Genomic DNA, 24,385 nt, shown 5'->3' with positions numbered 1-24,385 from the left:
TCTGCAAAGGATGTAGTAAACGACTTCACTGGTGACAGGTTTCTCTTGGGGCTCCGCTACACTGTGAATTTTGATAAAAGTTATTTAAGGAGCCAAAGTATAGCCTTTGGGTCTGCAGTGTGGATAGAATAACAGTTGCCGTAGTGTGGGTTTTGTTTTTATTTTGTTCTGTTTGAAATAATAGAAAAGCAGTAGAAAGTAGCAATTAAAAGCGTGGTTTCTGGGGTGCCTGGGTGGCACAGTTGGGTAAGTGTCTGATTCTTGGTTTTGGCTCAGGTCATGATCTCAGAGTCATGGGATCGAGCCCTGCCTTGGCCTCCGCACTCAACACAGAGACTCTTCCTGACCATGTCCCTCCCCCGTTCTCTCTCAAATAAATAAAATCTAAAAAAAGAAAAGAAAAGAAAACCAACACAAAAACATGGTTTCTGGAGCCAGTCACATGGGTTCTTAGCTTCTTCATCTACTTGCTCTGCGACCTTGGACATGTAACCGAACCTCTTGGTACCTCCATCTCCTCAGTAGCAGAGTAAAAAGTACTAAGTTTGGGGTTTTTATAAGGGCTAAAAGATTAAGTCACAGAAACTGCTTAACATAGCATTTGGTACACAGTAAACAAGCAGTTGTTACTGCAAAAAGTAAATTTTAGGGAATTTTTCTGTATTTTTTTTCTCTTCCTACTTTCTCCCACTTGTGCCCTTCTATTATATTATTCAGATTTGGCATTTTAGGAGGGGAAAAGAGTGGGCCATGGAATATTATATAGGTGAAATATCATTTGAGGGCAATAGAAGTTCTTGTGTTTGGATTTTTAGAGTGTGGGTAAGGATTTGAGATGCCCCCTAATGAACAAGTTAAATTGGTGATTTTTTTAAAAAGATTTTATTTATTTTTTTTGACAGAGAGAGATCACAAGTAGGCAGAGAGGCAGACAGAGAGAGAGAGAGAGAGGGAAGGGGCTCCCCGCTGAGCAGAGAGCCCGATGCGGGGCTCAATCCCAGGACCCTGGGACCATGACCTGAGCCCAAGGCAGCGGCTTAACCCACTAAGCCATCCAGGTGACCCTAAATTGGTGATTTTTATAAAGAATTATATTAGTCTTTATGCTGAACTTAAAAAAAAAACCTATATTATAAATTCTTAGTCTTTAAATTCAGCTAAAACTTTATAGCCTCTTCCATTGATAGAAATTAACCCGTATTATTTATTTTTTCAGTATGACTTTTATTTTTTTTTAAAGATTTTATTTATTTATTTGACAGACAGAGATCACAAGTAGGCAGAGAGTCAGACAGAGAGAGAGGAAGGGAAGCAGGCTCCCCGCTGAGCAGAGAGCCTGATTCGGGGCTTGATCCCAGGACTCTGGGATCATGACCTGAGCCGAAGGCAGAGGCTTTAACCCACTGAGCCACCCAGGTGCACCTGTATGACTTTTCTAACTTACTGTTAAGGTACAAATGCTAGGGGACGCCTGGTTGGCTCAGTTGGAAGAGCATGTGACTCTGGATCTCAGGGTTATGAGTTCATAAACTTTAAAAAATAGATGCAAATACTCATATTCGGCTTAATGTGAACTCTTTTGTTGTACGTGTCCTGTTTAGTGGGAACTTGATTTGACATGGTATTAGTTACGTGGACTTTTTTTTTTTTTTTAAGATTTTATTTATTTATTTGATACAGAGAGACACAGAGAGGGGACACAAGCAGGGGGAATAGGAGAGGGAGAAGCAGGCTTCCCGCCAACCAGGGAGCCCAATGCAGGGCTCGATCCCAGGACCCCAGGATCATGACCTGAGCCAAAAGCAGACGCCCAATGACTGAGCCCCCCAGGCACCCAAGTTACTTGGACTTTTAAAGTTTCAGCTTCATGTGTCACTATCTTTGATATAAAAGACAAAAAAATCATCACATGTGGTATAACTAAATAAGCCTTTATATGTAGAACTGTGGCCCATATTATCTTTCAGAGGTAAAAGTTAATTGAAAGGGTTTTTTTTTTTCTTTTCTCAGGTTGACAAAGATGCTGAGCTAGTGGCCCAGTGGAACTATTGCACTCTAAGTCAAGAAATATTAAGGCGACCAATAGTTGCCTGTGAACTCGGCAGGTAGGGTTCCTTTTACTTACTTAAGATGAGTTTTTATTAACTAATCTTTGAGAGAATTTTAATGTGGAAAAAAAATAAAAGAATTTTAAGGTGTAAATGCAGTTCTTGATTCTTGAAATGTGAATCATCTCAAACAAATTCGTGAAGCCTAGGTTATCATTCCCTGTCTCAGAACATATGTCTGCATTTTTCTATTCAGTTTGGTTTATTTAATCTGTGATTTAAAAGTTCAGGGGCCAGTAAGAGCTCATTTATAAACAGAAATGCATGAAGGAGCTATGTGGGGTAGTAGGGAATGGTGGGGTCTGGAGGAAACTGGAGAGTTCATGTTCTTTGTGGAAGGGGAGCTGCTGCTCATTTCCAACCAGATGTTGCAGTTCAAGAATGTGGGCCTAATGATTCAGAGCTTGGTTTTTCCCAGGAAAAGTGGAAAATGCACTTTTATATTAAACTACCCGATTTTTAAGATCCTGTTCAGATCACATTCAGCCCTCAGACTGCTAGTTTGCAACCCTTGGTTTAAACTAGTTCTTTCTTTGTATACTCTGGAAATAGTTGAGACAGGATTTAATTTACTTCTTTAATAATGCAGGGCATTCCTGTTATCAGGTGTAAATGACTTTGGATTGTACTGAATTTCATCTTACTCCTTTGTGTGGAGGTTTATTGTTGCTAGAATGTTCTGATTCATCCTTACTGTTGCAGACTTTATAACAAAGATGCTGTCATTGAGTTTCTATTGGACAAATCTTCTGAAAAGGCTCTTGGGAAGGCAGCATCTCACATTAAAAGCATTAAGGTAAGACCAGTGATTCTGAAGTTCTCCAGGGGTCTCAGTGGCTAACGTTTATTTTAAAGAATTCATGTACATTATAGACTGAACTTAGAAATTTGGAATTCTGGTCCCACCCAGCCACCTAATGAAAGTGTGATTTGGGGAAGGTCACTTAAAGCTCAAGCCAGGAGTTCCCACGCCTATCCTTCCTGCCTTATAAATCTGTTATAATTTAATACATGCAAAAGAACTTTGAAAACTCTTAATGTGATGTACAAATGTTTGGAGACATCACCTTTTTTTTTTTTTTAAGATTTTATTTATTTATTTCACAGACAGAGATTACAAGTAGGCAGAGAGGCAGGCAGAGAGAGGAGGAATCAGGCTCCCTGCTGAGCAGAGAGCCTGATGCAGGGCTTGATCCCAGGACCCTGGGATCATGACCTGAGCCAAAGACAGAGGCTTTAACACACTGAGCCACCCAGGCGCCCCAGGAGACATCACTTTTGTAGTTAAAACTCAGCTACTTGAAGTTTTGATTTGGAAGACACTAATAGAATTGGAGAATTTAACAGGTAGATCACTAGTAAGTCAGTGTGGTATCTCCTGCTAATTAGATGTTCTGATTGGCAGTTAAAATTCTTCTATAAAAATGGAAAAAATAAGTTTTTTAGTACAGGAAGTTGAGAGGACAAAATCTTACAAATCGGTCAATGGGAGAAAAATCCGGAAAGGGGTAAAGAATTTGAGAGCCATCGCTTTGGCAGGCACTTCATCTCACAGGTGAGAATACTCACTGTCCTTGACTTGTTGAGGCTGCATAGCTAATGAGGTACCTAACCCAGAACCAGAGTCCCTGCTTCCCTTAAAAGGCTTTGGGTTTTTTCTCATCTTTCTTTGTAAATTTTTATTATATTGGGCCTTTTGTTTGAATTCTTGGAGTGATTACAGGATATATGCTATTTATAAGCAAATCAGCAGTTCTGGAATGTAGGTAAAGTAGTGCTTTAAAAATAACCATGCTGGGGTGCCTGGTGGCTCAATTGGTTGGGCGGCTGCCTTCGGCTCGGGTCATGATCCTGGAGTCCCAGGATCAGGTCCCGCACTGGGCTCCCTGCTTGGCAGGGGGCCTGCTTCTCCCTCTGACCTCTCCCTTCTCATGCTCAGTCTCTCATTCTCTCTCTCTCTCTCTCAAATAAATAAATAAAATATTAAAAAAAAAAAAAAAGAAAGAAAGAAATAACCATGCTGATTTTTATCACCTTTTATTTGGGAAAGAGAATTCATTCTTAAAAAACCCATTATAATGATAATTATTTTTGAGATAATTATCTAAAAAAAGTGATTATCTTTGAAATTAATTTATACAGTTTTATATTTAAAATAATATTCAAGGCACATGATTGAATTTTGAATTTTAATGCAAAAAAAAAAAAAAAGACTTCCAAGAAATCAGAACTGTAATGGCAGAAGGATGCAAATAAAACAGTGCAAATATGCAAGGTAGTCATTACTGTCAGTTGATAGCCCTCACAGACTCTTGAGTGGAGAACTGAATGAGACACCAGAAGCTGACTGTATGGACGGTACACGTGGTGGCTTTCCTTGCGGAGCACTCAGGTAATGTCCGGAGTGCTGACATCAGGGTGGTACAGGAATGCCCAAGTGCTGACGTGGTGCCATTGCATCAGTCCTTGTGAAGGCGAGCTTCTGAAACCACGAATGGCCAGCTCTTGGAATACGGTGGTATTCCCTGGCTAATGTTCTGTGCTGGACTCACTGGACTGTGGCCTCATAGATGTTATTGTCTGTTCAGTTATTAAATAAATCTGGGCTGCCAGGAATATGGAGCAGCCTCAGTGAGGATTGGCAGGGAAAGAAAATGTTGCTTTCTGGATGAAACCGATCCAGAGCTTTCTCTTAGTGGAGTCATTTTTCATGTCCAAAGTTACTTTTCCTTAAATAGCAAAATATTTGTAAAATAGAAGTTAACTAATTCACTTGCCAGTCAGTGAATTTTAGAAGTCTTGTTTTCTATCATAATTTATGATTTAATTTTTTTACCCATGTTACAGTTGACAGCCGAAGGAAAGGAGCTAGGAAGAAGAGGTTTGGATGGGAAAGGTCTGGAAAAACAGTTTCTCGATCGATTTAGGTGGTTATTGAGGCTAAGAAAGATCCGTTTATCACATGAATTCATAAACTATGGATGGTTTTTCACAGAATGTGACAGAACTGAGGCTTTCTGATAATCCTGCCTGGGAAGGGGACAAAGGAAACACAAAAGGTGACAAACACGATGACCTCCAGCGGGCACGTTTCATCTGCCCCGTGGTGGGCTTGGAGATGAATGGCCGGCACAGGTCAGTAAGGGCTGGGGGGCAGCTGGTGTGGAGTCTGGTTAGATCATGTTGCTGTAGCCATGTAATCACACAGTCCTCTTTAAGGGGTCCTTTGGTTTGGGTGGCACCTTAGAGGTGGTGGTGCTGCCATAAGACCTCGTGCATTCCCTAACAGCTGTTTATAACGTGGTGTCCCACCGAGACCCTTAACTTCACTGTCTCTGCTTTCTGTTCTTGAAAGTAGGAGCACCTCAAGAGGGATTTTAAAAAGTTTTCACGGGACACTTAGAAGACTTGAGTTGGATTATTTGGTCTTTTCTTATGGGAAGAAAGCAAAGGACAAATGTTGCCCATCAGACAACTCCCATTTCCTTACAATTGCTGAAAACTATGCAGTGGAAAACGGTCACTGAATATGTGGTCGGTCAGTCACCTAAAGACCTAGCTGATGATTATAGCTTACTCTGAATTTGTAGCAAACGAATCCTCTGACTAGAGCACCAGAAATCTGAGGTCGAGAGTTCTATAGCAAACATAAGAGATGTGTATATTTCTGCCTTAAAAAATATGAGTGTTGAATGGTTAATCAGTGCCTTTTTATAAGATGTCTCAGCAAGCCAAAGCGTTCAGCTCTTCCTACCATTTAGAAATACCTTTAATAACTGGTGGTCCCATCTGCCATCTGGAATCTTCCATTTAAGATATTACTTGTTGAGGGGCGCCTGGGTGGCTCAGTGGGTTAAGCCTCTGCCTTCGGCTCGGGTCATGATCTCAGGGTCCTGGGATCGAGCCCCACATCGGGCTCTCTGCTCAGCAGGGAGCCTGCTTCCTCCTCTCTCTCTGCCTGCCTCTCTGCCTGCTTGTGATCTCTCTCTGTGAAATAAAATAAATAAAATCTTAAAAAAAAAAAAAGATATTACTTGTTGAAAGATAGTATTTTTTTACTATTTTCATTCAGGAAACGGGTTGGGGCTGAGGTAGGGGGAGAATCTCAAGTAAGTAAAAACTTTGAGCTATAAATGACCACATAGGATCTGGAGCATTCTGGCGCATTTGTACACATCCGTTTAACAGACGTGTGTGCACTCTGTGTGGCAAACCACGTCAGAGAGCAGGACCACCATGCCCTGAAATGGCGGAACCTGTGGCTCTGTAGATTTGGGGAGAAATAAAATTTTAGGGCCAAGGAGCTTTTAAAGATTATATTCTTTAGATAGTCTGACTTTATTAAGCCTCTCAAAGTTTACCATTTAGTGGTGATGGATATGTTAATTGGCTTGATAGTGATGACCATTTCATGATGTGTACATATATCAAATATCAAGCTGTACACCCTAAGTATAGACAGTTGTGTTTGTCAGTTGTACCTAAATAAAGCTGAAAGAAAGAAAAAGTAATGAATTAATTAAAAAGCTAAAGTTCTAGGGAAGCAGACTCACGTACCTCACCTCATCCCACTTTTGTGTGTGGTTTCGTATGTGGTGTACAACACATTATTTCAAGTTTAAAGTTATAACGTCCAAGTGACCATTTTAGGGTGCATGTTTCAGAGGTGTTCAGTACAACCGTAGTGCTGTGCAGCCACCAGCCTCTGTCTCCTTGCATTTCCCTCATTCCCCTCACCCCACAGGAAAACTCTGTAGCCACGCAGCAGCCTCTGCGCATACCCCCAGCCACAGCCCCAGCCCCTGCCCCAGCCACCGCTGGTCTGCTCTGTCTTCATGGATTTGCCTATTTTGGAGATTTCCTATATGTAGAATCACTCAGCATTTGACCTTTTGTGTCTGGCTTTCCACTTCTTTTTAGGAAAACCATGGTTCACCCCAAAAGAGGAACTTAGCAGAAAGACTCAACTCTGGGGTCTTGAGCAGGGGTTACCTATAACCTGTTGTTCTGATTATGGGTTCCCTAGTTTTTCCCTTTTTTTACTAGTCTCCTCTCTTCTCTCTTCCCAGTTAATTGAGCTTTGCCTGTTTTGGCTTTGCCCTCCTGCTATTAATAGGGCCTCCACAGTAGAAAATTGATTTGGGGGTGACTTCATACGTTTATTAAAAGCTTATATAATAAAGATTTAAATACAGAGAAAAATAGATGTAAATGACTTAATGTAACGAAAACTTTGAGCATTTGTTTAAAGAAAAATAATTTTCTAAATTACTAATAATTAGTAAGCATCCATAAAAAAATATTTTTTTTGCCCCAAACACAGTAAATGAATGTAGTATTTATTTAGGTACAACTGACAAACAGTGTTACTAACTGGGTTTTTGTTAAGGTAATCTGTATCCACTATAATCCCTAGAGAATTGGAGAGACTTTCTTTTCTTTTTCTTTTCTTTTCTTTTTTTTTTAAAGATTTTATTTATTTTATCTGACAGAGCACAAGTAGGCAGAGCGGCAGGCAGAGGAAGAGGAAGAAGCAGGCTCCCTGCTGAGCGGGGAGCCCTGTGGGACTCGATCCCAGGACCATCCAAGCTGAAGGCAGTCATTTAACTGACTGAGCCTCCCAGGCACCCCTTGCAGAGACTTTCTGTTGTGGTGTTTTTAGAGGACTGTATGAAGTAAAATGTGTACATGACTTTCCTTTTCCCCCAGTTTCCACCTCCCATGTCATGTTCTTAGTTATTTGGAGTTTCATGCCCCCCTACAGACCTGCCCAGCACCAACACACATACTCTGTACTTCCTTACACCCCTGCCATTGGAAATAGAAATAACTGTATCTTTTTTTCCAGTCGTGGGAAGGTGTTATATGCATCTTGTAACCTATCTTGTAACCTTTCTTTCGTACTTCTCTAATGTGAGCGTGTTTCCATGGCCTTGCACACAGATTGACCCTGCTCCTTTAATAGCTGTGTGAGTGTTCATAATTTATGTAACCATTCCTCTATTGATGAACATCTAGGTGCTTTCCTTTTTCCTTGTAAGAGTGGCACTGTCCTGGGGCGCCTGGGTGGTTCAGTGGGTTGAGCCTCTGCCTTTGGCTCGGGTCATGATCTCAGGGTCCTGGAATCGAGCCCCGCATCAGGCTCTCTGCTTGGCGGGGAGCCTGCTTCCCTCCTCTCTCTGCCTGCCTCTCTGCCTACTTGTGATCTCTCTTTCTCTGTCAAATAAAATAAAACCTTAAAAAAAAAAAAAAAAGAGTGGCACTGTCTTTATACAACTTCATAAATACATATTTATGCATTTGCACACTTGTGAGCGTGTTTCTATAGGAGATGCTCTGAAAAGTGATTCTTTGCCCAATACTGATGCATTGTCCTTCCAAGATGCACAGTGCTGTGCCCACCACCTGCGGATGCACCTGTTTCCAGCAGGGTAACTCAGTCTTTCTCACTACTGCCAGATACGTAAAATGTGGTACCTCATTATTTTGCCATGAATTTCTTTAATTAACAGTTGAGGTTAAGCATCTTTTATATGTTTTGACCATTTATAGTTCTCCCATGAATCGCATGTTAATGCCTTTGCCCGTTTTTCTAATACATTGTTTATTTTTGCTTTTTGAGACCGTTGTGAATATTCATAAAACACTGAATCTCACATATATTTAAAATCGTCTCTCCCAGTGTTCCTGTTCTGTATTGTGACTTTTTATGTTTGTGGGGGGTGGTTTTTTTTTTTTTTTTTTTTTAAGGAGAGACTTTATTCTAAAGGATTATTACAAGGGACCAGGAATGGGACTATGGCCTGTATTTCTGGTCTATGTAGACCAGAATATATAAAGTATATATAAAAGCTATATAAAGTAGTATGTAAGTAAATATATATGGGACATAGTAATTTCTTTTTCCTTAATGGGATTAAATGTGACCATTTTTCTCTTTGTAGTTCCTGGCCTATGTATAAACTGAGCAAATGTTAACTGATAATCTGGGCGATCATTTTTAAATTATTATTGAAGTCATCCTCCATTTTGGATTATTTCTCCAGGTTTTGCTTCCTGCGGTGCTGTGGTTGTGTGTTTTCTGAGCGAGCCTTGAAAGAGATAAAAGCAGAAGTTTGTCACACAGTGAGTAGTTGACATACATCATTTGTTCCGTCTTTGTAGCTCAGGAAATCAGATGGTTTAGGGTCCCTCCCTTCATGTGGCATTTCATCATCCTTCAATTCTTTCCAAAATACAGATCTAATTCGTTGTTGCTCTGCTTAAAACGCTTGCATGGCTCATCCTGGCTGCATGTGGATTCAGAGCGCCTTTTGTGACGTGTCCTGACTGACCAGCTCAGGCTGAGCTCAGGCCGCTGCCTGACCACCTCCCGTGTGTGCCTTCGTTCCCTCTGCCCTGACCTGCCCAGCCTAGGGAGGTCGCGCCCCCTGTGAACCTTAGCTGCAGAGCGATTGCTTCCTCTGTGAACCCTTGCTGCCAGGCCTCCTTCCCCATTCCCCGAGCACCTTGTTACCCCACAGATCTCATCAAAATGTCATTGGTAGTTACGTTGTGGTTTCCCCACTGGACTGGGACAGTTGTTTTTTTCCCTTTTTGTTTCCTGGAAGACTTTATTTATTTATTTAGAGTAGTTTTCATAGTGAAATTAAGAGGAAAGTGAGGGATTTCCTCTGTTCATTCTACCCTCCTCCCCACCACACATAGCCTCTCCCATTATCAATGTCCCCCCTCGCTGGGGGGACTGATGAACCTCCATCAGTACACCATCACCCCAGATCTCGTCAGGTTCCGTTGGTGGCGTACGTTCTGTGGGTTTGGACAAATGGTTGATGACATGTCTGCCATCACGGTGTCATGCAGAGTATTTTCACCGCCCTCACGGTCCTCTCTGCTCCACCTGGAAGTGTGTGAGAGCAAGGAGCAAGGCGTGTCCGTCTTGCACCCGCAGAGCGCGTCCGTGCACGCTCACACTTGATGTAGGAGCTGCTCGTGCAGCTCACGTGCCGGAAGTGCCGATGGCCCTGCTTTCCCACTGTCGTTGGCGCAGACCAGACATCTGTGTCTCTGGTGTTCCATTGGCCATGGGAAACTGTTTAGTTTCATGTCGTGGATGCCAGCAGCTCCTGATGGTATTTTCACCCACATTAACCCTGTGTGGCTTTCACCGGGCCGCTTGCCCTGCTTCTCCCTGCTGGGAATGTTCTTTCATTCAGCGGCTTTCACTGAACACCTGTGAGGGGCCAGCCTCTGTCCGAAGCATGGTACAGTGGGATAGCCTGGTGGATAAGATTGCTACAGACTCTGCCTTCACGGGACCCCCAGTCCCGTTGGAAAGAGGGGCTCAGATTGCTGAGCACGGCAGTAGGGATCGTGACAGCTGCTGGGAAGGAAACAGAGGCTGATGTCCCCTAGGGAGAGGGGCTGCTGCAGTGGCAAGGGCTGCTGCTTTGCTCTTTATGGCAGGAGAGTAAAGCTAGTGTTCGAGTAAATTTAAGTCAAGTTAGAAATGACAGGCATGTTTACAGAAATACATCAAGACACTGATGGTACATGAGCCCCCGCTGAAGCCTGAAGCTATGGGACAGGTCGCAGGTGGTGGCGCAGGACGTGGGTGGGGCTCTGGGAAGAGGTGGAGGCTGTTGAGAAGAGGAGGGAGAGGCCCCGCTGCCGCGTCAGAAGGAGAAAGCGGCCTGGGGATCCAGCAGAGCGGGAGGTGCAATGCAAGGTGTTGTCCACACATGGGCGGGGCGTGTGGGCCAGGAGAGAGGCCTGGGAAGGGGGTCGGACTGGGTGGTGAAAAGTTCGAGGCCAGCGCAAGGAGCAGGTCCAGCTGCGCGTGCAGTGTGGCGCTGTCGATGCCTGTGGGAGCATAAGTGTCGGCCTGTGCAGGGCACGCAGAGGGTGCCGGCCGGCCAAGGGGAGGAGCCGGGCGGCGGGTGTGCGCGGGGCTCCCGTGGGGGAGGCCTCGTGGGCGCCGGCCCGCGGCTGGCCTGGGGCTCCCTCGGGCAGGAGGGGAGCTCTGTACACATCGTGTTCGGGTGTGTTTGTTTTCCCACGCAGTATGGAAGGTGGTGTTTCTGTGTTGGACACAGTGCAGGCACCGGAAGTGTGGTTGAGGAGGTGGGAAATGCTGAAATGTAGTAGAGAAGCCAAACCCGCTAAATCCGTGGCTGCCACACCAGGCCGCACGGTAGAGTCTCCACAGCCATGTCGGTTCCCGTCCCCCATTTCAGCCACTAAAGCTGGATCTTCACAGTTGGGGAAGAACCCCGCGGAGTACTGCTTTTATTACAGTTTCCAGAACGATTCCAGTGGGCAGCCAGGCCAGGGGGCAGGGGCGAGTGGCTGATCCAAAGCAGCCAGACCTTATTTTCTTCTACCCGTAATGGTAACCATCCCTCGGATGGCCCGAAGCTGCCCTTTGCCTGGGTTGACCTCGCACATCATCGGTGACCACGTTAACAAACTTGTAGCGAAACAGGATTGTCTGTGCAGGGCTTCACAGAGAGGTTGATTGTATGTCATGGAAATACAGCATTGCAGGGGAAGTCGGACACTTTTCTTGGTACTTGAGAAGTTTTACTGGGCGCTAGTGAACTTTTAAACGTCAGCACCTTGGGTACTTCAAGGGAAGGGAAGGAAGCAGGTGGAAAGGGGAACTGAGGGCGTCAGGGGTTGCACAAGAAGGGGCAGGGGCAGGTGAGAACCGGGAGCGCGGGCTCTTCCTCTCTCATGAGGGCAGCTGCCATGGCTGTCGAAACCTCTGACAGGCAAGACAGGGCGCTGGCTACCCTCCAGGAATCCCTCGGGGAGAGAACTTTCGGGAAAATAAATCTGTTGCCAGAAGAGCGAGATAATGAGCACTTTCTCACTTCAGGATCCACATAAAAAAATTGCCTTCGCAAAGCCAGATGGAATACTGGTTTGCTCATACTGGCTTCCGCAACAAGGCGCCAGACACTGGGGAGCTCCTCAGAAGTTTACTCACAGTTCTTGAGGCGTGAAGTCTGAAATCACAGTATTGGCAGGGTTGGTTCCTTCTGAGGCCTGGGAGATGGCCATCTTCTCCCTGCATGTCTTCGTGTGGTTTTCTCTCTATGGAGGCGGTCTCTGTGTCCAGATTTCCCCTTTTTGTAAGGACAACCAGTCATCGGATTAGGCCCACCCCAGTAACTGCATCTTAACTGCATCTACAGCGACCTGATTTCCAAAGAAGGTCACATTCTAAAATACTGAGGGCTAGGACTTTAGCTTTTTGTGGGGGACGCATTCAGTGTATAACACTGTGCAATTTAGAAAATCATAGAGCATGGGACAGTCAGTGGCCCCCTTCAGTGGGAGTCATTTGTCCACATAACCAACACGGAGAGTCAGCTTTGGGTCACACACCAGCGCTAGCTTGAGACTGTCTCTTCTCTGGGCTTCAGATTCTAATACATAAAATGAAAGTTTATAGTAAATTCTTAGACAGCTTTCCTTTTAGATCCAGATTCCAAACAGTAACATTTTAAAATAATAAATTACAAATGTATATCCTGCTACCAGGAATCGAACTCCTGCTTCTCATTTAAAGTCTCTCAAGTGTAGGAGAACTAAGCGTATCAGTCAAGGTTGGCCAACTGCTCCGACCCACAGCCCTCCCATTCCAGCGGCCAACGCAGGGACAGTTCCTGGGTGGGCAGCTTTCTTCCACGGGAAACTCAAGGACTCGGGCTCCTGCTGTCTTTCAGCTCAGACCTCCCCCGGGGTTTGGAGTACTCTGCTCTCAGCTGACTGATGGGAACAGGCAGGGAGCACACAACGTGGGAGACTTTTATGGCCCAGGCCGGGAAGTGGGTCATCACTTCTGTTGTCCATCAGTCCCACGGCCACACCGAACTGCAGGGAAGCCTGGGGAAGGTGCTAGAGCCGGATGCCCAGGAGGGAGCGAGACCAGCCTTTTCTGCCGAAGCTGCCAAAATAAAGAGTCACGTGCAGCTCCAGGAGCTGCAGAGCATCAGGGAAATGTCCGTGCAGGGAGCTGAAGCCACAGTATTGACGAATAAAACAAGTATTTTCGGTTTTTTAAGTAACATCTACAATCTAGAGAAACGAGTGTCATAAGAATGACTCCCGAACTCAGGGATGTTTAGGGTGTACGTTTTCTCTACTTTTCACTCTAGTTCCATACACATTTGGGTTTGCAGTTGACTAGAAGAGATTCTGGCCTTTGAGATCACTCCGGCTGTGTGTTCTGAAACATACGGCGCGCACACATCATTTCCCTGAACAGGGTCCTAGGAGATGCAGTTGTTAGGTTTGTGTGTATGTTTGTTTTCACTATAAACAAGTCACTAGCCAAAAACTAACTGTATTCCCCACCGTCTTCTTCCCTTCTTGTAATAATGGAAACACATTGGAGTCATAATTAGAGTTTGCCAAATGAACTAAGTGCTTGTCATTGTCAGAGAATGATCTATGGTCCTGCCATATTGGCATCACCTGGGACTTCCTTTGTGCTTCTCTTTTTAAGAAATGCAGACTCCTGGGTCCCTCTCCAGACCTGTGGAATCAAAACCTCCATTTTAACAAGATGCCCCCACCCCGAGGATCTGTGTGCTCTACAACATTTGAGAATCCCTGATGTCCGTGTTAGAGTGATCTAAATCTCTGATTGAGAGTTAGGTGTGACTTTCCACTCACTTCATTTATTTAGGCTTTGTAGTCATTGAGTAGGGTGTGTGGATATTTTAAAGTCAGAAGTGAAACAAAAATTTACATTCATGCTGGGTTTGTTTGTTTGTTTGTTTTTTTAAGTAATCTGTAAGCCTAATATAGGGATTGAACTCACCACCTCAGGATCAAGAGTGGCATGCTCTGCTGACCAAGCTGGCCAGGCACCACTCTTCTGCTGTCTTTTCGTGGGGAGGTGGAATGGAAAGGGGAGAAAATGTTAGAGAAAGGGGTATCTTCAGAAGGGGTCTGTGAATGCTGATTTTTTTTTTTTTTCATGCTTTGACCTTCTTTGGGCAATTTTAGCTTTCTTGCCATCATTATGGTCCTTGGAAATATTCAGCCTCAGGGAACTGCATAACCTGCAGCACAGGCAGCCTTGAACTTTTTCACGTTAGAGAAAACCAGTAGGAAAATTGAACAGTAGAGTCTGCGTTATAAGCAAGAAGGTTCTGCTCCCGAAAAGGGAAATTATCTCAAGATCTGATAAATGTGTCACCTTAAAGATACATTCTGTAGCGCTATGTTTCAGACATTGTCTTTGCATGCGATTTACTTTTGTTTTTACAAATGGACACAGGGAGAGTCTGACTCCGCATAGAGTAAGGCTGGACTCTGGAGCCAGGCCGCCTGCTTAGATCCAAATCCCAGCTCCTCCTGCTTAGCCGTGTGGTCCTGGAAGGTTCCGCTGCTGCCCTGGCTGAGTTTCCTCATCTGTGAGAGGAGTCAGACGTCATTCTAAGTGCTTCATCCTCACAGCAGATCTGTTAAGTAGAGGCCCAGGTTGGCCCCTTCCATAGTAAAGTGACTATTGGATTGACAGTGAAATGAAATTGGAATGAAATGAGCATCGAAATGAAATATTCAGTTGACATTGAAACAAAATGAAGGCAGGTTTGTGTTTCAAGTAACTTGAAAAGATACAAGCTTGCTTTTTTTTTTTTAATGGGTTTTGCCCTTAACTTGCTAGTGAGCTGTTATAAAATACAGCCACGGTGGGTTCAAGCTTTCTGAACATAGCCAGTTGGCATCATCCGCGAGCACTGTGCTGGCCTGCAAAACTGTGTAGAAAAGTAGAGCTGTGCTATTGTGGGGCCCTTGCGTTCTGCTCTTTCACAGTCTTAACATTTTCAGTGTGTGATTTCTTTGGAATCAGGTGTCCAGGTGGGAGAAATGCTTGTTGAGACGGGGATTTTAGTGTTCTGGGGTTTCTTATATTTGATTCGTGGCACCTGCTTTCAGAGCCTCTTTTCCTTCTGTTTAGCGTTGTGCTTTCCAGGGGCTCTTGGCCTTGACCAAGTTGATTTGATTTCATTTCACTGTGGAGCTTCAGTTCCTGGAGGCTTTAGACTCTGCTTTTGAATCACATGTTTCTTTCTTTTTTTTTTTTTTTAAAGATTTTATTTATTTATTTGAGAGAGAGACAGTGAGAGAGAGCATGAGCAAGGAGAAGGTCAGAGGGAGAAGCAGACTCCCCTTGGAGCTGGGAGCCCGATGCGGGACTCGATCCCAGAACTCCAGGATCATGACCTGAGCCGAAGGCAGTCGTCCAACCAACTGAGCCACCCAGGCGTCCCACGTGTTTATTTCTTTAGTGTCTTCTCCTGTGGTTCCAGCTTTGATTTATTTTGGTGGTTCCATGTCTTGCCACTTTATAGTTGGACATTTTCAATCTTGTACGATGCCACGAACTATTTTAGAGAAGGAGAATATAGAGGAAAGTCCTCAACAGAATGATGAGAAAGCCATGCACTGCTAAGAGACCCAGATCTGCAAGTGGAGAGAATTAAGATCATTCCTGCCTTCGGCCAGTGCTGTTCAGTATGGTAACCACCAGCCACATGTGACTATTTAAATTTCCAGTTCATTACATTTTTTAAAAATAAAGATGAAAATGGACTTAATCAGTCACACTGTCTACATTTCAAATGCCCCGAAGCCCCCTGTGGTTGTGGCCATGGCTGTGGTCATTGGTATGGGACAGCTCAGACGTAGCACGGAGCCATCGGTGCTGATGGTGCCATTAGCACTGTGAGACTCCAGAGACGTAGGGCAACCCTTTTAAGAAAGTGTGTTTGAACTCTGGATTAGTTTCATTTTACCCAAAGGAAGTAGACGCTTCTGTGTTTTTGTAGGATTAGCGGAACAAAGGTGCGTGGTTCGCAGCCAGAGAGCACCTTTGGAGACAAGTGAAGTCTCCTTTCCAGTGGGTTCGCTCCGCTTTAGACCCTCATCCACAGCAGGTCTCCGAGACAACGTGTTCTTGTCTGACTTGAGTCAGGATCTAGTGTCGCGGCCACTGTTTACGGGAGCAGTCAGCCCTCCAGCTGGCAGGTCCGGGGCCCCCAGCAGTACCTTGAGTCACCTTTCCTCTCGTGATTTCTTCCTCAAAGCTGGAAGGTGGCCCATGGTTAATAGGAACGGCTTGTCAACAGCGTGTTGCTAAAGTCATCTGACGACTGGCTTGTATCAAGTCATCATTTCTCACTCTTCCTTCTTTGGCTGAAAGTTCTCTTACTACGAGTCAGGAGCAGGCGGTAGCAGTAAGAAAGCAAACACTCGGCAGCTCCCCGCTCAGCCGCTTGGTCTCCTGCTGAAGTGACTGTCCTGTGGGAAACGCCAGTGTGGCTCCACGGGAGCCTCTGCCTCTTGCAGCACCCGCAGCCGGTGCCACCGCTCCAGGCATGTCACCACCAGAGGGTCTGTCGAGTCGAATGTGCTGGCAAACAAAGAAGGTGACCGAGTGATCCACGGCAGGTCTCCCGGGCCATACACGCAGCGCTCGTGGACGTAGCGGCCTGCGGAAAGAAGCACAAAAACCCAGCTACCTTTGTGTCCTCGTCAGGTCACATTCACACACAAAAAGGGACACTTTTCCAGGGTCATCTGTAAAGGCCCCTGCTTCGTAGGAGCGCAGACTGAGTGTGATTTCCCAGCTCGCTCTCACGGGGCTTCTGTGTAGGATTTTGAGTCAGTGGGGACAGGGATGTTGCCGTTCTTTCTGTCCGTGATCTCTGGCATGTTTAATGGCTACTTTAAGGGAATGCTGTGGAAGGTTCGTTAGTCACAAACACACGAGGGGGGTTCAATAGCGCTCATTTGCCTGGCCCACTCTAAATTCTGTGTTAGGTCCCATGAACTTTGCTTTCCTTGGTTGTGGGTAGTTCTCAAGAATTGCCTCGGTGGCCACAGGCCCTTGCTACGGTCCATTCTTGCTCTTGCTGAGTGAGTGTGTGATACAAATGGAAGGCATTAAAATTGGAATGGTAGAATGCAGTGCTCATTCCTTCTAGGTGAACTCAGTAGCATGTTTCATGTGCCTGAGTCCGCGCGCAGCGCCTCCTTCTCTGTCACCCTCCCGCCAGCGCTGTGAGGTGGCTTCCGTTACCACCTTCGGTTCCCAGAGAAGCAGGCTCCCAGTTTGTGTGTGAGGGAAAGGTCTACCCATTTTGGAGACCTTGCTCTCTGCGCAGCTCCGCCCAGCTTTCCTCTCCACACCAGCCTCGCCATCCTACTCCTGAAAACCTGTCTGAGAGAACGAGGGAAGGAGCGGAACTGCAAGCACAGAACCGTCCGGTGCTGTTTGTGAGGCTGGAGAGAGGCCGAGGGAACCCTCCCCTGGGAGCAGGCGTTCATCCAGGAGGAGGCCAAGCAGCTGGCACACAGTGAGCGCTCTGGACAAGGCACCTGTCGTCTGATTGAAATCTTTCTGGCTGATCGACGCTCCTGGTACGGTGTCGCAGAGTCACCAGAGAGTGATACTTCGCCACTTGAAAATTCTGAATATGGGCGGCTGCGGGGCTCAGGTCATGACTCCAGGCTCCGGGGACCGAGCCCCGCATCGGGCTCCCGGCATTGCAGGAGGCCTGCTTCTCCCTCTCCCACTCCCCCGCTTGTGTCCCCTCTCTCGCTGGCTCGCTCGCTCTCTGTCAGATAACTAAATAAAATCTTTTTAAAAAGAAAGAAAGAAAAGTCCGACTGTGAAGAAAAGCAGGCTGGAATACTTAGGACAGACTGAAAGAAGAATGAGCAGCACCTTGATTGTGTTTGGATAATTCTGTCATCTGCATACACATGAGTTGGAGCCAGAAGGGTACACAAGCGAACGGAAAGTCCTCAGTCGGGTTCCTCTTGTTTTGGTGATTACAAATGAACTCCTTGTTGCCGATAGCAACAGGGTGACCGTCCCTCTCGGTGTCAGCTCATCCAATGGAGGGGTACCAGGCAGCAGCACCTGGTTTGAGACCTGGCTCCACCACTTCCTGTGACACGGGGAAGTGACCTCACTTCTCAGAGTCTGGGGTTCCTCCTCTGTAAAGTGTGACTATGACAGTTAAAAACTGAGAGTCGTTGTGAGCGTTGACTGCGGGCCCAGAGCCAGACCCCGGAAGGGGGCCGGGTCTGCCAGTGCTCGGCCAAAGGCAGGGGCCATATTACTGCTTTACTTGTAGATGGTCTGCACGCTGAAGTGAGCAAGGGCGAGAGCTTTCTGAAGTGTTTCCTTTGGAGCAGTGCTGATTTTTGTTAAGAGTCACAGTAATTAGGCTCCTGGGTGGCTTGTGGGTTAAGCCTCTGTCTTTGGCTCAGGTCATGATCTCAGGGTCCTCGGATGGAGCCCCGCATCAGGTTCTCTGCTCGGCGGGGAGCCTGCTTCCCTCTCTCTCTGCCTGCCTCTCTGCCTACTTGTGATCTCTGTCAAATAAAGAAAATCTTAAGAAAAAAGATATTCACAGTAATTGGGCTTTTTTGCCAACATTGACATATCCAGGTCGTCACTCAGAGAATTCAAAATCATTATTATTGATAGCAACAGCCCTTCGTGACTTTTTTTTAAAAGATTTTATTTATTTATTTGACAGAGAGAGAGACGGCAAGAGAGGGAACACAAGCAGGGGGAGTGGGAGAGGGAGAAGCAGCCTTCCTGCTGAGCAGGAAGCCCAATGTGGGGTCCCATCTCAGGACCCGGATATCATGCCTGAGCCGAAGGCAGACGCTTAACGACTGAGCCACCCAGGTGCCCCTCCTTCATGACTTCTTATACTGTGAGTGAATCATGTTTTCAGGAAGCATTTGAGCCCCCCAGCCCCACCCGAGCATTTATTGACCAGGCTTGTTCACCCCACATCTGTGTAATGGCAGCAAGTGCCTGTTTTGTAAAGAAAGGTTGAGGTTGCTCCTTAGGTCCCTAATTGAATCCTGGCAAAAATATTTATTAAAAATATCTAGGGGGCGCCTGGGTGGCTCAGTGGGTTAAGCCTCTGCCTTCGGCTCAGGTCATGATCTCAGGGTCCTGGGATTGAGTCCCACATCATGCTCTCTGCTCAGCGGGGAGCCTGCTTCCGCCCCTCTCTCTATTTGTGCTCTCTCTCTGTCACATAAGTAAATAATTAAAATCTTTAAAAAGAAAAAAAAAAAAGGAAGGGAACACAAATATTAAAAAAAAAATCTGGAAAATTCTTCCAGCCCTTCCGACCTGGTTCCTGTCGGGAGGATGGCAGCACACACAGCAGCAGGAATTGCTTGTTTTCAAATTACTCTGGTGTTGGGTGTTGGACTTTCCATTTGTCTGCAGCCTGTTTCTTTTAGGTCAGTCTTTTAAACAGCTTGAAAATTGGGTGACCCCGGTTCTCTCTGGTCTACTGTAACTCAGGCCCGAGGACCACAGCCAAATGCCCACTGAGAGGAGGTGGCTGTACCTGGCGGTAGTCCCCACCATGGCTGGGCAGCCCTGTGCAGACGGAAAGGGGAGGCCGGGTCCCCTCGGACAGGGGCTGCTGTGCCCTGGCTGCCCGCACGCACATCTGCTCCACTCTTGCGGCCTTCTCCGTCCCATACGTCAGCGGCCCCATAACGGTCAGACCCCTCATTTGCCTTTCCGTGCAGGCTCCCAGAGGGTTTGCGTCTCTCCCTGTGGGACTGTATATGTGGCAATGTGACCGCTGGCCTCCGGCTTGTCCCCAAGGTCATGTGCTCCTCGGGGGCAGCCGTCCGACCCTGGGCTCCGGGTGGGTGCGGAGAGCGGGTGCCTGAGACCCTGCCGGCAGCCGGTGCTTTTCCAGCCTGTTCGCCACCGGGGGACACCGCCCTCCCCACCCAAGCCGTGCTGTTCTGTATTGTCCTGGTAACTAAAACCTCGGGACACCAGACAAGAATTCACAGCTCCCCAGGACAGTCTCCTGAGGGCAAAAAGCAAAAAGACCTTCCTTCAGCAAGAACCACTTAAAAACCCGCTCCGGACCTTCCCCCTGTGTTTGTTACTGATCGTCTGTTCTGGTGGCGAGCCCGGGAGACACACAGCGTTTTGAAGTGGGTGTTGAGTTTGAATTCTAGGAGCGGGCGGAAGAAACCCGCTAGCTTTTGTGTATTTTTATCTTAAAACGTTTAAAGTTGCAGCCCGGTTTTGGCTTCACTTTTTGAAAATGTGTCAACCCAAATGCCTAGGATTTGTGCGCTTTTCTGTCTAGGTATTATAATTAAATAAGTTTTTTAAAAATTGACCCCATGGCATCGGAAGCTCGTCCATCCCATCCCTGTTGTGCGCACGATCGTCCGCGGCTCCCGACAGTACCCGGGCGGCAGCTGGACAGTTTCCATCAAACAGGAAGGCTGGCTTTTGGTTTGGTTCGATTTTTACCTTTACATCCGTCGTGAACACGTCCCTCCTCGTGTCTCCATTTCACAGCGCGAACACCTCCTTCCCAGCCGGCGTCCGGGGTGGCTCCCGGGGCATCTGGGGGGGGAAGCAGAACAGGCATGGCCCCGTGCGCAGACAGCACCTCGGCCCTTCCCCTTGCTCCCCGGGCAGGGGTCCGGGGGAGAGGCGGGGCGCAGGGCAAGTCCAGCCTCGCCACAAGGGCTCGGCTCTCCGCTGTCATCCGACGAGGGGCTAAGGCTCTGGGGGGCAGTGGGGGGCCCCGCGCTGGCCTCGTGTTCCAGCGCTGTGCTCCGCTTTCATCCCTTCCTGCAGCCCCAAAGTCACTGACCAGGTAGCGCGTGCCCTGGGCTTGATGATCTTGGGTTTCTTGGGATGGTGTCTTCCCCGTGACAGCCCTCTGAGGGGATTCGGAAATAGGATTTTCACTGGCTATGAGAGATTATAATAAGATCCTAACTGGTTTCTACTGGATTCGGCACTTGCATTGTCATCTGGACCGATTAGCTTAGTTGTTCGAGCCTGAAGCCACATCCCCTGCAGGAGCCAGTCAGCTTTATGCAGAGAGAAAGTGAGTCACGTACAGAAGGACATCAGCCCTCCCTCTGCCTCTCAGGGAACCCATCCGAGGTATCCTGTCTGCCACCCCCAAAATTACTACTTTTAGTATTTTCTATTCTTTTTTTTTAAGATTTTATTTATTTATTTGAGAAAATGAGACAGCATGACAGGGGAGAGGTCAGAGGGAGAAACAGACTCCCCCACACTGAGCAGGGACCCTGATGTTGGACTTAATCCTGGGACCTCAGGATCATGATCTGAGGCAAAGTCAGTTGCTTAGCCAGCTGAGCCACCCAGGTCCCCCAATATTTTCTATTCTTAAAGAGCCCCTAGCATTATGTCTGGCACTTAGTAGGTACACAGTAGTATTTAATGACTAAATGAAGAAGTTTCTGAAGATTCATGCTCAGGTGCTGGTAGGACTTCTTTCTAGAAAGGGAACAGGAGCAGCCGGGCTGGTGTGGGAACATGGCACATTCTCAGCAAACTTGGGATCCCTAAAACCAAAGAGCTTCCCATACTCAAGTGGAAGGTCTTGCAAAATGCAGAGCTATTTACACGCCATAGAAAACAGTGAGATAGAGCTTTCACTCAAGAGTAAACTTCTGTCGTTGTCTCTGATTTGAACAGACACCACGTGCCTGATTGTTCTTACCTCTCAGTCGGTTCAGGGTCACCCAGTAATGTCGTTCTGGGCTCTGGATGCCTTTGGACCAACGAAGCATGTCTTTCGCACGGGTGTCAGTCAGGACAAACTCTACAAACTTCCTCGTCAGGACATAGTAAGCACTTCCAAAATAAATTGTTAAATTATGGGGCGGTTTGTCCTTGAATCGTTTATTTGGAGATACGTAGATATTTCCTTCAGGGGCGGATTCAGGATGACTTTCGCTTGTCTGGGATTTCACGTTCGGTGGTTGGACTACTCCAGGAGTGATATTTTTGTCATTCCATTTGCTTCTGATGTAGTGTATGATTTCTTTGTTGGTTTTGATTGGAAAATCCTGCCCGCAAAGGTTAATGACGTAGTTCCATTGGAATTTGGGACGGACCAGCTCTTTCATACAGTTAATATCCGCCTGGAGTCTTGAAAAGCCGGTGTGGGCCACTCTTGCGCTCTTTGATGAAATAAAAATATTTTCAAAACAGTTCACCAGGGTTTGCACAGCGGTCTTGTACTTCTTCGGAGCCGTTTCATCGACATGGATACAGTAAACGTTCTGAGGCATGTAAATCGCTCTGAGAAGCTGTGCAAACATCGCCAGCTCCTTGCGAATCCTTATAATGTATGCCAGAGAGAAATTGCCCTCTTCTGCAGACAAGGGTCTGGTTATGACACGCAACTCCTGGGAAATCCTTGAGCAATTTCCTGATGTGCGTAAATGAGCAAGAATTTGAGAACCGTGAGGGTTTTTACAAAATCTTGCGATTTGGAGGGCGGCCCCTTTCCCTTCAAGTAAAGCTGAACACAGTTCATCCGGATAAAAGCCGCATTCCACTACTGCTGGGTAGGTGGGTTCCTCCTCTGCCTCCTCAGGGGTTGGGTTCCGTAAATAAAGCAAAACGAAGATGCATACGGCCGCGCACACGAGGAGCCCGGGCTTTGTGGCTCGCAGCTGGCTCATGTTTCCGGCCTTCTCAGCACTATGGTTTGAAGGGTTTTCCTTTAAGCTTCCTACGAGAACAAGAGGGAGAATTTAGGGTGTGGCAGCTCTCCCCCAACCTGCAGCATGACTGAAGTGCACATATTTAAGGTGTATAACGCACTAGTTCTTCTATACGTCCACACCCACAAAACCATCACCACGATCATCGTGACAGGCATTCCCCTCAGCCTGAAAGTTCCCTTGGGCCCCTTTTACTCCATCCTCCTTCCACTGTGTCTCTGGGCAGTTTCTGATGCTCTGTCCGTCACCAGATTTGCTGGCATGTTCTGTAACTTTATATAAATGGAGTCCTACACTGTGTGCTTTCTGCCTGGCTTGTCTCACTTTGGTTACTCATTCTGAGATTTCATCCACATCATTGCATTTATCCCTGTCCCGGATTCCATCACGGGCACGCCACAGTTTATCTGTTCATCTGCTGTGGACATTGAAAATGTTTCCAGTTTTCAGGATATTACTAGACACTATAAGCATTCATGCACAAGTCTTTGGCCCTTTGTTTCTGTTTTTTTTATTTCAGTAGCTTTATTGAAAGGTGCAGCCCTTAGCACCAAAACATGATGGTAGGTGGTTAGGTGACCCCTACCGACTCAGAATTAACACTTATGGATTCAAATGATTGAAAATGTATCAGCCTTCGGGAAAATTGAAAAGCGATCCACAAATCATGTTTACCAAAGTATGAGATATACTGTGGGTCTGTGGTTTATTTTCCAGGGGTTATTTACCCATAACGTTATGTCAGAATTGGGCACAGCCATCCTGGATGGCCTTGGCTGCACACTGCACACAGTAGCCATTTGCAACACCTGTGGTGCTGGAGGTCTCCTTATGTTACAGCAGAAAATCCTGATGACGGCTTCAGCGAACTTATAGTCATGATGTTTCATATCTACTTAAGACTTTGTTTTGGAACAGATGTAGATAGACCCTGTCCTGTTCCTCATGATTCAGAGTTCATTTTATGCTGTTACTCCGTATCATGTTATAACTCCTTTCAGTGAAGGAAGCAACATATGGAGAGAAGTTTTGTGATCACAGAATTCGACTTGTTGACGTGAGTTTATGATTATTTTTAGAGAAGAGTTCAGTGATTGAAAACATGGTATCTTTATCTGATAAAAATTAATTGATAATGAGTTGCCTTTCTGGAACCCTACAGAAATGCATGAATAGGTTTAGTAGCAGGAGCAAAGGCGACCAGAAGCATTTTGATTCATTATTAATGCATGAAGATGTCATCACCTTTGAAATTTAGGAAGAAAACTGATCAGGTAAAACATCTATGTGATAGTAATTACTTTTTTCTTATTTATAAATCCTGACTCCTGGTTTCCATAAGAAGTCGTATCGTTGCCTGTTTAAAAAGCCCATTTGCTTTTGAGTAGTGTTCTAGCTCACACTGACATTAGTCCCTTTGCCCTTCCGCATCATTATTACAGACGCCACACAGATGGAGCATGGACTAGGCAGCATGTGAGCTCTCCTTGTGTTCTTTTTTTTTTTTTTTTAAATATTTTATTTATTTATTTGACAGACAGAGATCACAAGTAGGCACAGAGGCAGGCAGAGAGAGAGGGAGGGAAGCAGGCTCCCCGCTAAGCAGAGAGCCCGATGTGGGACTCGATCCCAGGACCCTGGGATCATGACCTGAGCCGAAAGCAGAGGCTTTAACCCACTGA

At 46.3% G+C, this 24,385-nt stretch overlaps 2 protein-coding genes across 4 annotated transcripts in view; one reads left to right on the top strand and one right to left on the bottom strand.

Annotated features, from left to right (window-relative positions):
- Nucleotides 1-24,385, top strand: part of RTF2 (replication termination factor 2) — a 41,362-nt gene that overhangs the window by 2,836 nt on the left and 14,141 nt on the right. For all 3 annotated transcript variants that reach the window (XM_032878924.1, XM_032878923.1, XM_032878922.1), the window contains exons 2-5: nucleotides 2,011-2,105; nucleotides 2,811-2,904; nucleotides 5,104-5,243; nucleotides 9,155-9,233. In XM_032878924.1, coding sequence (XP_032734815.1) covers nucleotides 2,011-2,105; nucleotides 2,811-2,904; nucleotides 5,104-5,243; nucleotides 9,155-9,233 — 408 coding nt within the window. The remainder of the gene's footprint in view (nucleotides 1-2,010; nucleotides 2,106-2,810; nucleotides 2,905-5,103; nucleotides 5,244-9,154; nucleotides 9,234-24,385) is intronic.
- Nucleotides 16,398-22,784, bottom strand: LOC116880165 (beta-1,3-galactosyl-O-glycosyl-glycoprotein beta-1,6-N-acetylglucosaminyltransferase 7-like). Its single transcript, XM_032879026.1, has 3 exons — nucleotides 21,692-22,784; nucleotides 20,458-20,553; nucleotides 16,398-16,621 (listed from the first exon to the last, which is right to left on the bottom strand). The coding sequence occupies exons 1-3, from the start codon at nucleotides 22,659-22,661 to the stop codon at nucleotides 16,398-16,400; spliced, it is 1,290 nt and encodes a 429-aa protein (XP_032734917.1). The 5' UTR covers nucleotides 22,662-22,784.

This window comes from Lontra canadensis, unplaced genomic scaffold (genome assembly GCF_010015895.1).
Source record: "Lontra canadensis isolate GAN:19392208 unplaced genomic scaffold, GSC_riverotter_1.0 scaffold65, whole genome shotgun sequence".
Classification (NCBI taxonomy): domain Eukaryota; kingdom Metazoa; phylum Chordata; class Mammalia; order Carnivora; family Mustelidae; genus Lontra; species Lontra canadensis.
Note: the sequence above shows the minus strand (reverse complement) of the source record. Positions and strands in the feature narration are given on the sequence as shown.